This window comes from Pongo abelii, chromosome 17 (assembly GCF_028885655.2).
Source record: "Pongo abelii isolate AG06213 chromosome 17, NHGRI_mPonAbe1-v2.0_pri, whole genome shotgun sequence".
Classification (NCBI taxonomy): Eukaryota; Metazoa; Chordata; class Mammalia; order Primates; family Hominidae; genus Pongo; species Pongo abelii.
Genome location: NC_072002.2, coordinates 73,037,476 through 73,050,241, shown reverse-complemented (window position 1 = coordinate 73,050,241; position 12,766 = coordinate 73,037,476). Strand labels below are relative to the sequence as shown.

The window sequence follows — 12,766 nt, the reverse complement described above, 5'->3', positions numbered from 1 at the left end:
CAACTCCAGAACTGTAAGTAGGAGAGTTTCAAGGACCCTGCATTGGCTATAAACAAGCACTGTTTCCAATTTCCCAGAAAAAAAAAAAAAAAACTCTAAAATAAGGTATTTGGTTGACTTCCCTCTGCCTGACCCCCACACAGTACTCTGGTTTTCATCTGTGAAAAATAAATGGAACGATCTCTGTTTTCCAAAGTTCCATGATATACAGCTACTTGTCATGGTTAAAATATAAAACGGCACCAGTTGGAACTTCCAGATATCCTTGTATCTTTTTCAAGCACTTTAAATTTCACTTCCTGGTGAAAATATTCTATCTGATTCCATTCTTGGCAAACAACCGTATGCTAAAGCTTAAAGAGAAAAGAGTGGATGGGAGAACTAATATGCATTTTCACAATGCAAAGGACAACAGGGGAGACACAATTAAAAGGCTTTTTCTTGTGCACAGGATGGGTGGGAGAACTGAGTGCCTTTGGATCGTCCCTTATTCCATCACACTGTAGCAAGTGGTGTACCCCAATTGCCTATGAGGGTGCCCAGGTGGGAATGCAATTGATTCCTACCTGTATGTTCGTGCTGTAATATTTGCCCAATGAGGTCAAGGAACAGGAGACCACTATGCCTCCCACAAACACCCACACACTTAATGCCTCCAACCTCAGCCAGCAATTCTGTTACTTCTCACATCTACGGATTTCTCTTCTCTTACTCTCTATGGATATATTACCATGTCCGGCAAAGACGAATTCTCCTGCACCTTAAGCAGCAGGCTGTCCTCTAAGAGCTTATACCTGAGGAGGGGAGGTTCAGACCCTGTGCAAACACAGATCCATAACTGGTTACATTTGACTGGAAAACTTGGTATAATCTTCAAACCGATGTTGCTGGGCTGAACCAAGCTACTCTCATGCTGAAAGTTTGGGGGTTTTTGTTGTTGTTGTTGTTGTTTTGAGATGGAGTCTCGCTATGTCACCCAGACTGGAGTGCAGTGGTGCGATCTCAGCTCACTGCAACCTCCATCTCCCAGGTTCAATAGATTCTCCTTCCTCAGCCTCCCAAGTAGCTGGAATTATAGGCATATACCACCATGCCTGGCTAATTTTTGTATTTTTAGTAGAGACAGGGTTTCACCATGTTGGTCAGGCTGGTCCCAAACTCCTGACCTCAGGTGATCCGCCCGCCTCAGCCTCCCAAAGTGCTGGAATTACAGGCGTGAGCCACCGCGCCCCATGCTGAAAGTTTCAGTGCATCCTGTACCCAGCGCAAAGGGGAGCATCTTTCATTCCTCTGCAAACAGCTTTATTGCAATTAAGAGGAATTAAAGGAATTAAGGAAGCCATTGTACAGAAGGTGGTATCTTAAGTGGGTCTCATCAGCTAAGCAAAGTCCAGACATATGCAGAAGGAGGCACAAGGACACTAGGATTCTGAGGCCGGAAGAACGGCACAGAGGAAAACAAACATCAGAACACATACAGACAACCCAGACAGTCTAGCGTGGCTAAAACCAAGGGGATGTGAAAGGAAATGAGAGGGGACCTGGGTTAGACCAAAACTATATTCTACCAGAATGCCAGGGAAAGGGTTTGGGACAGTTTTTTTTTTTTTAACGATAATTCTATTTCTTAATTACTGATGGTTTCTACCATTTCTCTGTGAAATCTTCAACTAATGACTAATGAATAGCCCTGAAATTTCAAGATCCGCCTTCCTACATGTTTTCTATTCTTACTAACTTAATCATCTCATTTCCCTCTCCCAACTGACACACTCCACAGTCCCTACCAGCTGCCTGCCTCCCTCCTTCTCTCCCTGCCAACCACACACACACACACATACACACACACCCCTCTAGTCAAAATAGCCCAAGCTACTTATGATTATAAAACAAACTTTCAAATATTTTTACCAAAAACATTTCTTCTATATATAACTTCCATCATTTTAAAAAGGGTAAATATTTTTGCCAGGTGGCTATATTTACCTTTCTTTAATCTCTGTTATTCTTTTGGACATTTGTGAACACAACAGACTACTTGGCATGTTAGTTCATGGCTTTACTGCTCATTCTCCTACCAACCCACAACTTTGCCTGTACTAGCTAGAAGCTGGTGACCACAAAACTATATTAGTTCATCAGGAGTTAATTAAAAGGACTAAGAACCTCAAAAGCAGGAAACACAAATAGGACATAATAAAGATGATACCTTTAATTGATTCTACATTGCTTACTCTACTTGGTTGATCTTAGAATATCTTATGGTTATGGATAAAATGTATCTGATGGGTTGAACTCTCAACCCAAACATCCCATATGGAGATGCTCACAGACTACTGGATGTCTGGATCTGATCCACATTCTGCTTTATCACTGGTATGATGCCGAGTTCCTCCCCTGCCATTTTTTGATCTACTTTTTCCCTTTCTTCATCATACTCTGTTGGATTTCAGAGTTGGAGAGTTTCATTTTGTCTCGCAAACCATTTGACCTCTAGTGCTTTTTATAGCACCTTCTTGCTTCTTTTTTAAACATTCACATAGATGACCTTCAGAAAGATCTACAATACATATAAAAACTTTTATGTAATGAGTGTCTAATGTGACGAACATGATGGACTATCTAAACTTATTTTTACAAGACTAAAGCTCAGAAACATAAGCAATTCCCATGCGTCATGACCTGTCACCAGTTAACATAATGGGAAGGAAAGTGACGAAAGTGATTTTCATTTACTTAGATGCCTGCTCCTTCATTTGGTTGAAGCAATCCCAAGAAAACCTTGCCCAGTGGAAATTTCAAGGTTTCTATTAGACTGTAAGCATCTTGAAGTCAAGGGACTTACTTTACTCCTTTATGCACTCCACATAACCAGCTTGTCACATATATACCAAAAGCAAAATAACTGCTTATTGTGAATAAGTAAATCACCACTAATTATTTTGTAAATGTATTTGTGCCTACAAAGTACAGACAGATCTATGATAAAGTCAGCTAGGCCTTTTTTTTTTTTTTTTTTTTTGAGAAGGAGTCTCTCTCTGTCGCCCAGGCTGGAGTGCAGTGGTGCAATCTTGGCTCACTGCAACCTCTGCTCCCAGGTTCAAGCAATTCTCCTGCCTCAGCCTCCCGAGTAACTGGGATTACAGGTGCACACCAACATGTCTGGGTAATTTTTGTATTTTTAGTAGAGACGGGGTTTCACCATGTTGGCCAGGCAGGTCTCAAACTCCTGGCCTCAAATGATCTGCCTGCCTTGGCCTCACAAAGTGCTGAGATTACAGGCGTGAGCCACCATGCCTGGCCAGCTAGGTTTTTGGAGTCAAAATGGTTGAATTTTTATTATACGTCATTCTATGAAACTGGTTATTTTCTGTGGCTAAAAGCAGTGGCTTTTTCACAGCAGTTGGATTGAACTGGGTTCTCTAAAACCAGGGGGATAAGATTAGTAAAAATCTTCAGGCTGAAAAACTTTCTCTAATTATGCCCTTATAAATTGCAGTACACAGTTGTTATTTTTCAAATGCTACAAGTTTTTAGGGTCTGATTCACTAGTCCTCTCAGACAGTCTGGCAAGACTTAATTTATCTGAGAGATCAACTACCAAATGGAGAATTTCATTTAATTATATAAAAAGTAAAAAAAAAAATTGCAAAATGTTTTTACCAGTCATGGTTATTTTAACATTTACTAATCTGGGTATAGCTAACATAGTTTAGAAAAAAAAAAAAAGATCATCTGTTTCTTTGTATAAAAAGCTGTCTTTAAAAAGAAAACCCCTACACATTTACCAACATTCCATATTGTTATGCTAAAATCTTTCCTACAGTGTACTAGCTCTCATCACTGAATCTAGACGTACTTAGATTATTACCACCACTTCCCAAAAATTTACCTTCCAAAACTGAAATGTAAGAGATTAGAAATACTAAATCTAACAATAAAGAATTTTATTTTATTATGACAGTGGTTTCACTACTTGTAGTCACTTTTACTGCCAAGTCAGTTTGTGGATAATTTAAGAAGTAATTTGCAATTAAGTTTTTATTTAAGTATATCTAAGTATGCATTGAGGGCCAGGTGCGGCGGCTCACACCTATCATCCCAGCACTTTGGAAGGCTGAGGTGGTAGGATGGCTTGAAGCCAGGAGTTCTAGACCAGCCTGGGCAACACAGTAAGAATCCGTCTCTACAAAAAATAAAAAAATTAGCTGGTGTGGTGGTGTGCGCCTGTAGTCCCAGCTACTTAGGAGGTTAAGGTGGGAGGATCACTTGAGCCCAGGAGCTCGAGGCTGCAGTGAGCTACAAGTGTGTCTCAGTCCTTCAGCCTGGGTGATGAAGTAAAACCTTATCTCTTAAAAAAAAAAAGTATGCACTGAGGCCCAATGTTATCAGTTATTAACACAGGTAGATGTGCACACATGGACACACCTCACAGCAGCAGTAAAACAAATAAATTGAACTAGTAACTCTTACATGGTGGCGTATACACTAGCAAGCACAATAGGCCCTTAACATCAATGATGAGAAAATGAATAAAGCAAGGGCACTTGTCAAACAAAAGGAGTATGACGTATCAGAGATAAATGGAAAAGGATGAAGGCTGTGTTGAATGTATGCAGCAGGAATGGATGGCTACGCTATCCAAGAAAGACGCTACCACCCAAAGGATCAAGTCTGAACCCCTTCCAGGGGGAGGCTGGTGTGGAACAGGACAGGCAGGCTGGAGGAGTGCACCAGGAGGAAGTGCAAATCCACGTGTTGAAAAGGAACTGCACCATCCCTGTTTGCAAACTGCTGTTGCATGCTCCTCTGGAGAAAGCCACCAGTCCAGGGCTTCTCCAACCTGATTGTGCATGAGTCACCCAGGGAATCCAGTAATTGGTAGATTCTATCTCCGCCCCTCTGGGGCAGGGCCTGACATCTTGCATTTCTGATGAGCTCCAGGGATGCTGCTGCCCATGGACCACACTTTGGCAAGCACTGTCCTGGAGGACAGCCTGGCCAATAATAGGCAGAGGGAAAGAGAGTTTAACAGAAAGAATATCATCTGCCAGGCAGGGAACAGGAGACCTGGGCTTCCAGCTCTCCCTTTGTTTCCTGCTCTCAGGTCCTTTAGCTGTAAAACACAAGGGATCTCTTAGGTTCCTTTGTAGCTTTAAAAACTTGAGGCAGGAAGAAAGGTTTATGGCCTGAAGAGCTGCACCTCTTAAATCAGAGATTAAAGATGAGGACAGAGCTTTAGAGAATAAAAGGTTACTGAGGAGCTGCACATCTTCAAGGCAAGACAGGAAGAATTTACTTATTTTTATTGGAATGCCTCGACAAAAATACCAAATGACATATGCCCAGGGCTATTTTTGCAAAACAATGGATAAATCTGAGAATAACTCAAGTGTCCATCAATAGAGGACTGACTGAATGAACTTCCGTCAGTGTATAGCACAGAGTTATAAAAAGACAAGGGAATTCTCTGTATACTGACATTGAGTGAGTTCCAATATACAACGCTAAGTGAAAAAAAGAAAACCAGGGCTCAGAACAGTAGGTACCATGTGCTGCTTTATGAGTAAGAGAAAATACAAATATATTCATACTCTTTCCAAAAAGGGCAATGGAGGAGGGATAACCCCAGAACAAATAAAGACAGTTACCTATAAGGTGACAGGGATGGAAGGTGGCCTTAATACAAGAACGTAATAAGAACATAAACATAAACTATGTATCAAGTTAGTGGTGAACTCACATAGAGAAACATTATTTCACCTGACTTTGAAACCTGTTTTTATTGTCATCCCTGATGACATATGCTAAATAAAAAAGGACTGCCAAGAAATATTTAACTGCCTTCAGTAGTAATAAAGATAGCAAACTGTTAACAACGGTTGAGGCTGAGTGATGGGGTTTCATTATGCTGTTGGTTCTCATGTTATCTTCTCTATTTTAGTGTATGTTTGAAGAATAATTTAAAAATAGCTTTCCAAATAATCTTCTGTTTTTTTTTTTTTGAGACAGGATCACACTCTGTCACCCAAGCTGGAGTGCAGTGGCATGATCTCGGCTCACTGCAATCTCTGCTTCCTGGGTTCAAGCAATTCTCCTGCCTCAGCTTCCCAAGTAGCTGGGATTACAGGCAGGCACCACCATGCCTGGCTAATTTTTGTATTTTTAGTAGAGATGGGGTTTCACCATGTTGGCCAGGGTGGCCTCGAACTCCTGACCTCAAGTGATCTGCCCGCCTTGGCCTCCCGAAGTGCTGGGATTACAGGTGTAAGCCAATGCACCAGCCTAATCTTCTTTATCTAACATTAACATACACACACTGAGCAAGAATACAAGAGAGTCCAGGTTTGCAACAAAGACAACCTTAGTCCACCAAAAGTGAGTATCTATATATAAGATCTAAGATATAAGTAGGTAAGAAGGTGGGGATGTGGGGCCACACCAGACTCCTACTGCAAAGTAATAGATTCAGCATCTGTACAGACCTCACGGTATTCAAATACATTCTGTATTATCTCATTCTGTTTTTACAACAAAATTGTAGGGTGACTACTCTGCCCACCTGTAGCGAAGGTAAGTGACTCAAATTGATTCCAGCTCAAGTTCTTTCATCTGAAAGTCCAGTGCTTTTCATACTGGCCCCTCTGGTAGCCCCACTAACAGGAGTATGGGGCAGGAATGGGGTTCACGAACCTAAAGCCAACAATCTCCAGTAGTACATTAAAAATTCATGCTAATTTTTAACTTCGTTCCATAACGTATCCACGTTATCTTAATACGAAAACAGTGTATTTCATGACTTATCATTAATTAAAATAGGCCTGCATATGTATTTTGTGGCTTTACGGACCCAGAGGCCACAATTACTTATTCTGATTATCAGAGGCATTAAATGGCACCAGCCTCCCTGAGGCAGTGATAGCTGTCACCCAGCAAAAAATGGGACAAGTCCCATTGTCCAACTAGCACGTTGCTGGTGGCATTTCCAGTTGACAGTACTTCAACTGGCACCTACAAATACATTTTCTGTTAATGTAACTTTTTAAACCTGAAAATTCTGTCTAGTCTTTTAAATACATCACTCAGAAATGAGTTAGTGAATGCAATAGAAAATAAATTAAAATCACATAATATGGTTTGAAATGGTTCAAAATTATCTGGGCACATTTTTGAAAGAGCCATTTCATGGCTACCCTGAGCAGGGAGCCGAGATAACAAAGAACATAACTTTGCAGCAGCCTATTTCAAAGAAAAAGAAAACAGTAAGATTGACTACTATAGCTGTTAACAAAATGGCAGCAATTTTGTTTGTGCTTTTTTAATAAACTTTTTTGTTTCAGACTTAGAGAATTATTATAAAGATAAGATAGAGTCTCCATGTACCCTGAAGCCAGTTTCCCCTATTATTAAGATCTACATTGGTTCAGGACATGTCTCACAATTAATGCATCAAGGTTGACTTATTATTAACAAAATTTCACACTTTATTTCCATTTCCTCAGTTTTTCCCTAATGTTCTAATGTTCTTTTTCCTGTTGCAAGATGCAATTTTCTTTCCATTTAAATTCAACCATAGGAAAGCTATTAAGCTAATAACAAATTCAGGCCTAAGAGACTAAAATGTTTCTCAAAGCATCCTTAGCTAAAGAAAAATGCAGATATTGGATGAAATACCAGAGTCAGCTCTTCAACAAACCAACCTTCATCTATATAGCGTCAGAATCACCACTTCAGAGAACTTAAATGAATTTAAACTTAAACATGGTCTCAAACTTCTGGGCTCAAGCAATCCTCATGCCCCAGCCTCCTAAAGTGCTGGGATTACAAGCATGAGCCACTGCACCTGGTCTTCCACAGCATTTCGTATATGGTCAACCAGTACCGACGCTTTAGGCTGTGTGTCAGGTGCCATCCTGTGCAGTGTAGAAAGTGGAGCAGCACCCAGGCCTCTACCCACTAGATGCTTGCCAGCTTCACACCCCAGTCCCTCGAATATGACAATGAAAAATGTCCCCAGATACTGTCAAATGTCCCTTGTGGGGGAGAAGGCAAAACTGCCACTGGTTAAGAACCACTGGCTTTAAGCAATTCATCATATGGACAAATATAACAAAATTTCTATCGCAATGTAAGAAGATGTCAACGTGGATTAAACAACTATTTTTAAAAACCTTTTATTAGACTATATAAATGAGTATTTGTCTTAGAAAATATAATCAGTATGAAAACCAAAGAAGGCCGGACGTGGTGGCTCATGCCTGTAATCCCAGCACTTTGGGAAACTGAGGCAGGCAGATCACCTGAGGTCAGGAGCTCGAGACCAGCCTGGCCAACATGGCAAAACCCCGTCTCTACTAAAAATACAAACATTACCTGGCACCTGTAATCCCAGCTACTTGGGAGGCTGAGGCAGGAGAATTGCTTGAACCTGGGAGGCAGAGGTTGCCGTGAGCGGAGATTGCGCCACTGCACTCCAGACCTGGGTGACAGAGCGAAACTCCATCTCAAACAAACAAACAAAAAAAAACCAAAGAAGCCGAATCATAGTTGTTCCTGTCAACTATTATGAATTAGTGCTTTGTAAAATAATAAATGTAATGTATAGGTTTAATAACTCCCTAGAAACAAGGAATTCAAATTAGAAATCATTCTTAACCCTTTCCATCCTAGGATTCTAAGGTAAACGTCAGATTCTATAACTAGCAGCCAAACCAATAAGCGTGAGGCAGAACTTGGTCTGGGAAAGAGGCCAAGACGGATAACCCATGACCACTGTGTGTCCCCCAGCTCCCCCACACTCCACCTTAGAGGGCCATGGAAACACTGCCCAGGGATTCTTTTGCCACCAGCAATTAAAATAGGCCCCATTCCCTAAAACAAAATTAGGGCCAGGGAGTAGAAAAAATCCAGTTGGGAAGGACATACCTGATAAACGCTTTAGGCTGATGTCCCCAGCTTCTTACATGTCACTCTGCTTAATTTGGGATTGGAAGTAGCAAGGAATAAGCCAATAATCCACAGTTCTCAAGGGAAATCTGATAGGCTGCAGGATGGTGCCATCCAATTTTTTAAAAAGTGGTTTTAAAAGTTGTTTCTTAAAATAAATTTTTTAAAAAGGGCCACCTCTCATTTCTGCAGCTCTGAAAGCTTTTCTTTCATCTTTGTAAAGGTCTCGACATAAACATGTAGAAATACCACCATCACATATCTAGGTCAGAAGAAAGGGCTAACTTTACCTGCCCTACAGCTACTAGGCCAACCAGACAGCTCTTTCCTTTATGTAGGGATGCCAAGGGGTGTCCGAGCAGAAAGGTGAAGAAGGCAGGTCGGTGCCAAAGAGACCCAGGCTGTTATCACTTGCAGGTGAGAGCCTTTGATCAGCCACTGCCACCCCCAGCCCCACCCACTAGAGAGTGTGTGGGGCAGCGCCTTCCCTCAAGCAGGCTCAGGGGAAAGGCTTACCAGAAAGTCCTCGGATTTTAGGAACCCTCAAGCCCTCCACCCAACAGGCTGCTCTGTGGTTGCTTTCTTCTGCTGAACAGCTTTGGTTCCACCTCATCAGTCTCAGCCCAAATTCCATCCAAGGCAAAGAGAGCACATAAAGAGAAAACTGGCCCTGCCCAGTTTCTACAGGTGGGCAGGTGACTGGCAGGGAAGGGATCACATGGGAGGACCATGGAGCTCGGCCTGTGCATACTAACCCAGCTCAGTGTTAATCAAGGCAAAAGATCATTTACATTAAAGATCATTAACCAGGTATTTGGGTCCCTTGGCAAGAGGTGAGAGTTCACAAGTTGAAAAATACATCTGGATCAAGGGGCAGCCGCTTGTTGCCAAACACAGGTGTGGGTAATTTCAGGAGAAGGGCATGTCAATGGCAAGGAAGGAGCAGAAGCAAATGGGGGCGTCTCAGGAGGGGGCCCCGTTTCCTTCTTGTAAAGCTGCTCCCACCCACAGCTATACTCCATTCAATCAGGTTTATGTGCTGTTCTTCCTTGTCCCTTATGAAGTAGAACCATCACCTTGCGTGCAAAGCAGCTTACAGGTAACGAATTATAAACAGGTTAAGGTTTATGGCATTTGTCTTGCCAATTTTCCATCTCTCAATAGAAACATCTCCTTTTAAGGTGACGGCCCAGGCTCTATCATGGCAAGTCCCACCCAAAAAGGAAGGCACTTCCTTCCCTATTCACTAAACCACTTTGCTGTTCCTCCCACATCCAGGGACCCAATGCCACACAATTCTCAAGCACAACGAGAAGTCGCCATCAAGCAAACAGGGTCAGAAGTTCAATTTCACACATTACCAGCTGCCACGGTTTTGAAGATTTCTGGCAAATGTTCTTTCTGACATGCTTCAAGTTGCTGCACATGCTCGGTGCCCTCCTCCTCACCATCTCCTCTTCCCCCTCATAAAAATCATCAGGAGCTCCTGTCTCAGCCTTTGTCTAACTAAGGCAGCCTGAGACTTTCTCATTGTTTATATAGAATTATCCAAAAAGAGCAGGCACTGCCCTGGTTTTCTATTCCAGCATTAACCTAATTCAATTTTCCTCAAGTTATATGTTTACCGGAGAGTATTACCTGTGGCTGATGTTAAAAAAAAAAAAAAAAAAAGAGAGAGAGAACAGAAAAGTAGAGCCCCAATATCCCTGCTAGTAAGATTAGGTCAAAGAAAAAGACAGATTAATTTCTACGTCTTTTTTAATGGCACATAACATGGGTAGTCTTTAACTTAGAGTAAAGGAAAACATAAGTGCCAGTTTTATTTTCTCTTAAAGGGAATAACAGTTTGTATGTTTGAGGGCTGAAGAATGTGGTAAAAGACAATGAGTAATGATTAGGCACCTCATTTACAATTTTTTAAAGTTCCTAACTGCATGTTTATCCATATAAGAGCAAAATCATTTAATCTGTGTGAATACATGTAAAAACTCAAGTTAGGGGTCATGTGACTCATCCCCAGGTATTTCCTGTAAAGGTTATAAAACAAATGAGAAAGTGTGTGTATCCCAGGAGGTGAATCTAAAACAATAGAGAAGTATGTTGTCCCATCATGAGCTGGCTGATTGCATTAACTATGCTCTAAATTGAACTTATTTCACAGTGAAGCCTACAAAGAATCAAATTTTAAATAAAAGATCTGTCCTCGCTTCACCTGAGGTTTTGAACTCAGAAATTTGAAAATTTCTGAACTCTGCATGACAGATGCCTTTACAGTGTCTATTTTTGACATTTCAGGAACACAGTGATGACAAACGCAGTAATTTATTCATAAAAGGGGGGAGAGGCAACAGAGCAATATCTGTGTAATTTTTGACTGCACCACCCTGAAGAAAAGAGGTTGCAAACAAGATGATACAGGTTAAATACATAAATAATTAAAATGTTTTCACTGTGCCGCCTTTTGATTTTGAAGCATGCAAAAAATGTCTAATGGACATTTTAAAAAGAAAGCAAGCAAGTTCAAATAATCCCCCTAATCCTGCACATTTGGGTTAAAGCTAATGGATTCACGGTAAGAGAACCTTCTCCTGATGCTGTGGGCACCAATAGAGTAATAAAGGGAATGGAACCTTCGGTGGCACTTACCAGATTCCAGGCAGGAAGAGCTCGTCTGAAGTGGGGAGCGGAGAGGCAGGCAGGTCTAGATGCAGATGGTCTGTTTCCCCTAACAACAGCAAGGGCGGCGAGGAGAAATCCTTGTCTCCGCCAGCTCCCGGCCAGGTAACCAACAGCCTGGAGCGGGAGGTGTCGTGCTGGGGAGGCACCGTGTGGACAGGGCTCTGCAGCCGCTCCCGCCCAGGTAGGGCCTCTCGCAGCCACCCACCCAGGCACCCTCGTGCGGCTTAAGCCTGTCTGAGTTGGAAGCTGCTGCCGCGGATGACTGCCTCTCTCGAATCGGGAGCAAATTCAAATGTGGGGAACACGGAAGTGCCTCATCAGAGGCAGCAGAGCCAATGACTATAGGAGGAACTTCGTGTATTCAAGAGACACAAAAAAGCAATTCAAACCACAGCCCCACAATGCTGCCCTTGCAGCAAAACAACATCAGGGACGTTATGATAACAGCCAACTTGCCATGAGACATGTGTATACCTGGCTTGGCCCAGGTGACCCTGGAGCCTCAGGGATCCCTCTCAGGTGTATGGAATGCCCCTTTTGGAATATCAGTGGCATCTTTTCCTAAATGTCCATAGCAATGTTAAAAAGGAATATATTCAAGGCAATAAGGAAACTCCTCTAGATACTTCTGTTTAAATAACTGTCCCACTGTCCTCACATACAGGGCATGAGCCTGTATTTTCATCAGCCAAAACTAGCTTTGGATCCCATCTCCCCTAGCTTCGTGACATCCAGCAAGCTTCTTGTCCTATGCCACCTTTGGCGTTCTTGTTTGTAGAAACAGCCTTGAAACCTCCTTCACGTGCTGCTTTTGGACCACAGGTCCTGCAATCAATGTGCTTTTTTTTTTTTTTTACATTTTCTTGCCTTTCACAGTTCCCCGTGGCTCTAAAAGTATTATCCAAAATCAACCAGTCACCCCTTTCACCTTCTCTCAGTTTAAAAATGGATCCAGTGCATACCCAATAGCAAAATATTTTCCTCTTTACTCTCATTTTTTTTTTTTTTTAACTAATGTCTCCAACAGATTAGGGAGGCCAATTTGAAAATCATTTTTGCATACAATGGTCAAAGAAACAGATCCCATGACCCCGCAGCCCAAACCCTGCCAGGGACAAGAAGTTGCAGCCCAAGGCAGAGG

At 42.0% G+C, this 12,766-nt stretch overlaps 1 protein-coding gene across 8 annotated transcripts in view; it reads right to left on the bottom strand.

Moving 5' to 3' along the window:
- Nucleotides 1-12,766, bottom strand: part of NEDD4L (NEDD4 like E3 ubiquitin protein ligase) — a 363,402-nt gene that overhangs the window by 195,367 nt on the left and 155,269 nt on the right. The window contains exon 4 of one of the 8 annotated variants that reach the window (XM_054537491.2): nucleotides 11,593-11,739. Within the exon in view, the coding sequence (XP_054393466.1) occupies nucleotides 11,593-11,739 (147 nt within the window). 8 annotated transcript variants of the gene reach the window in all.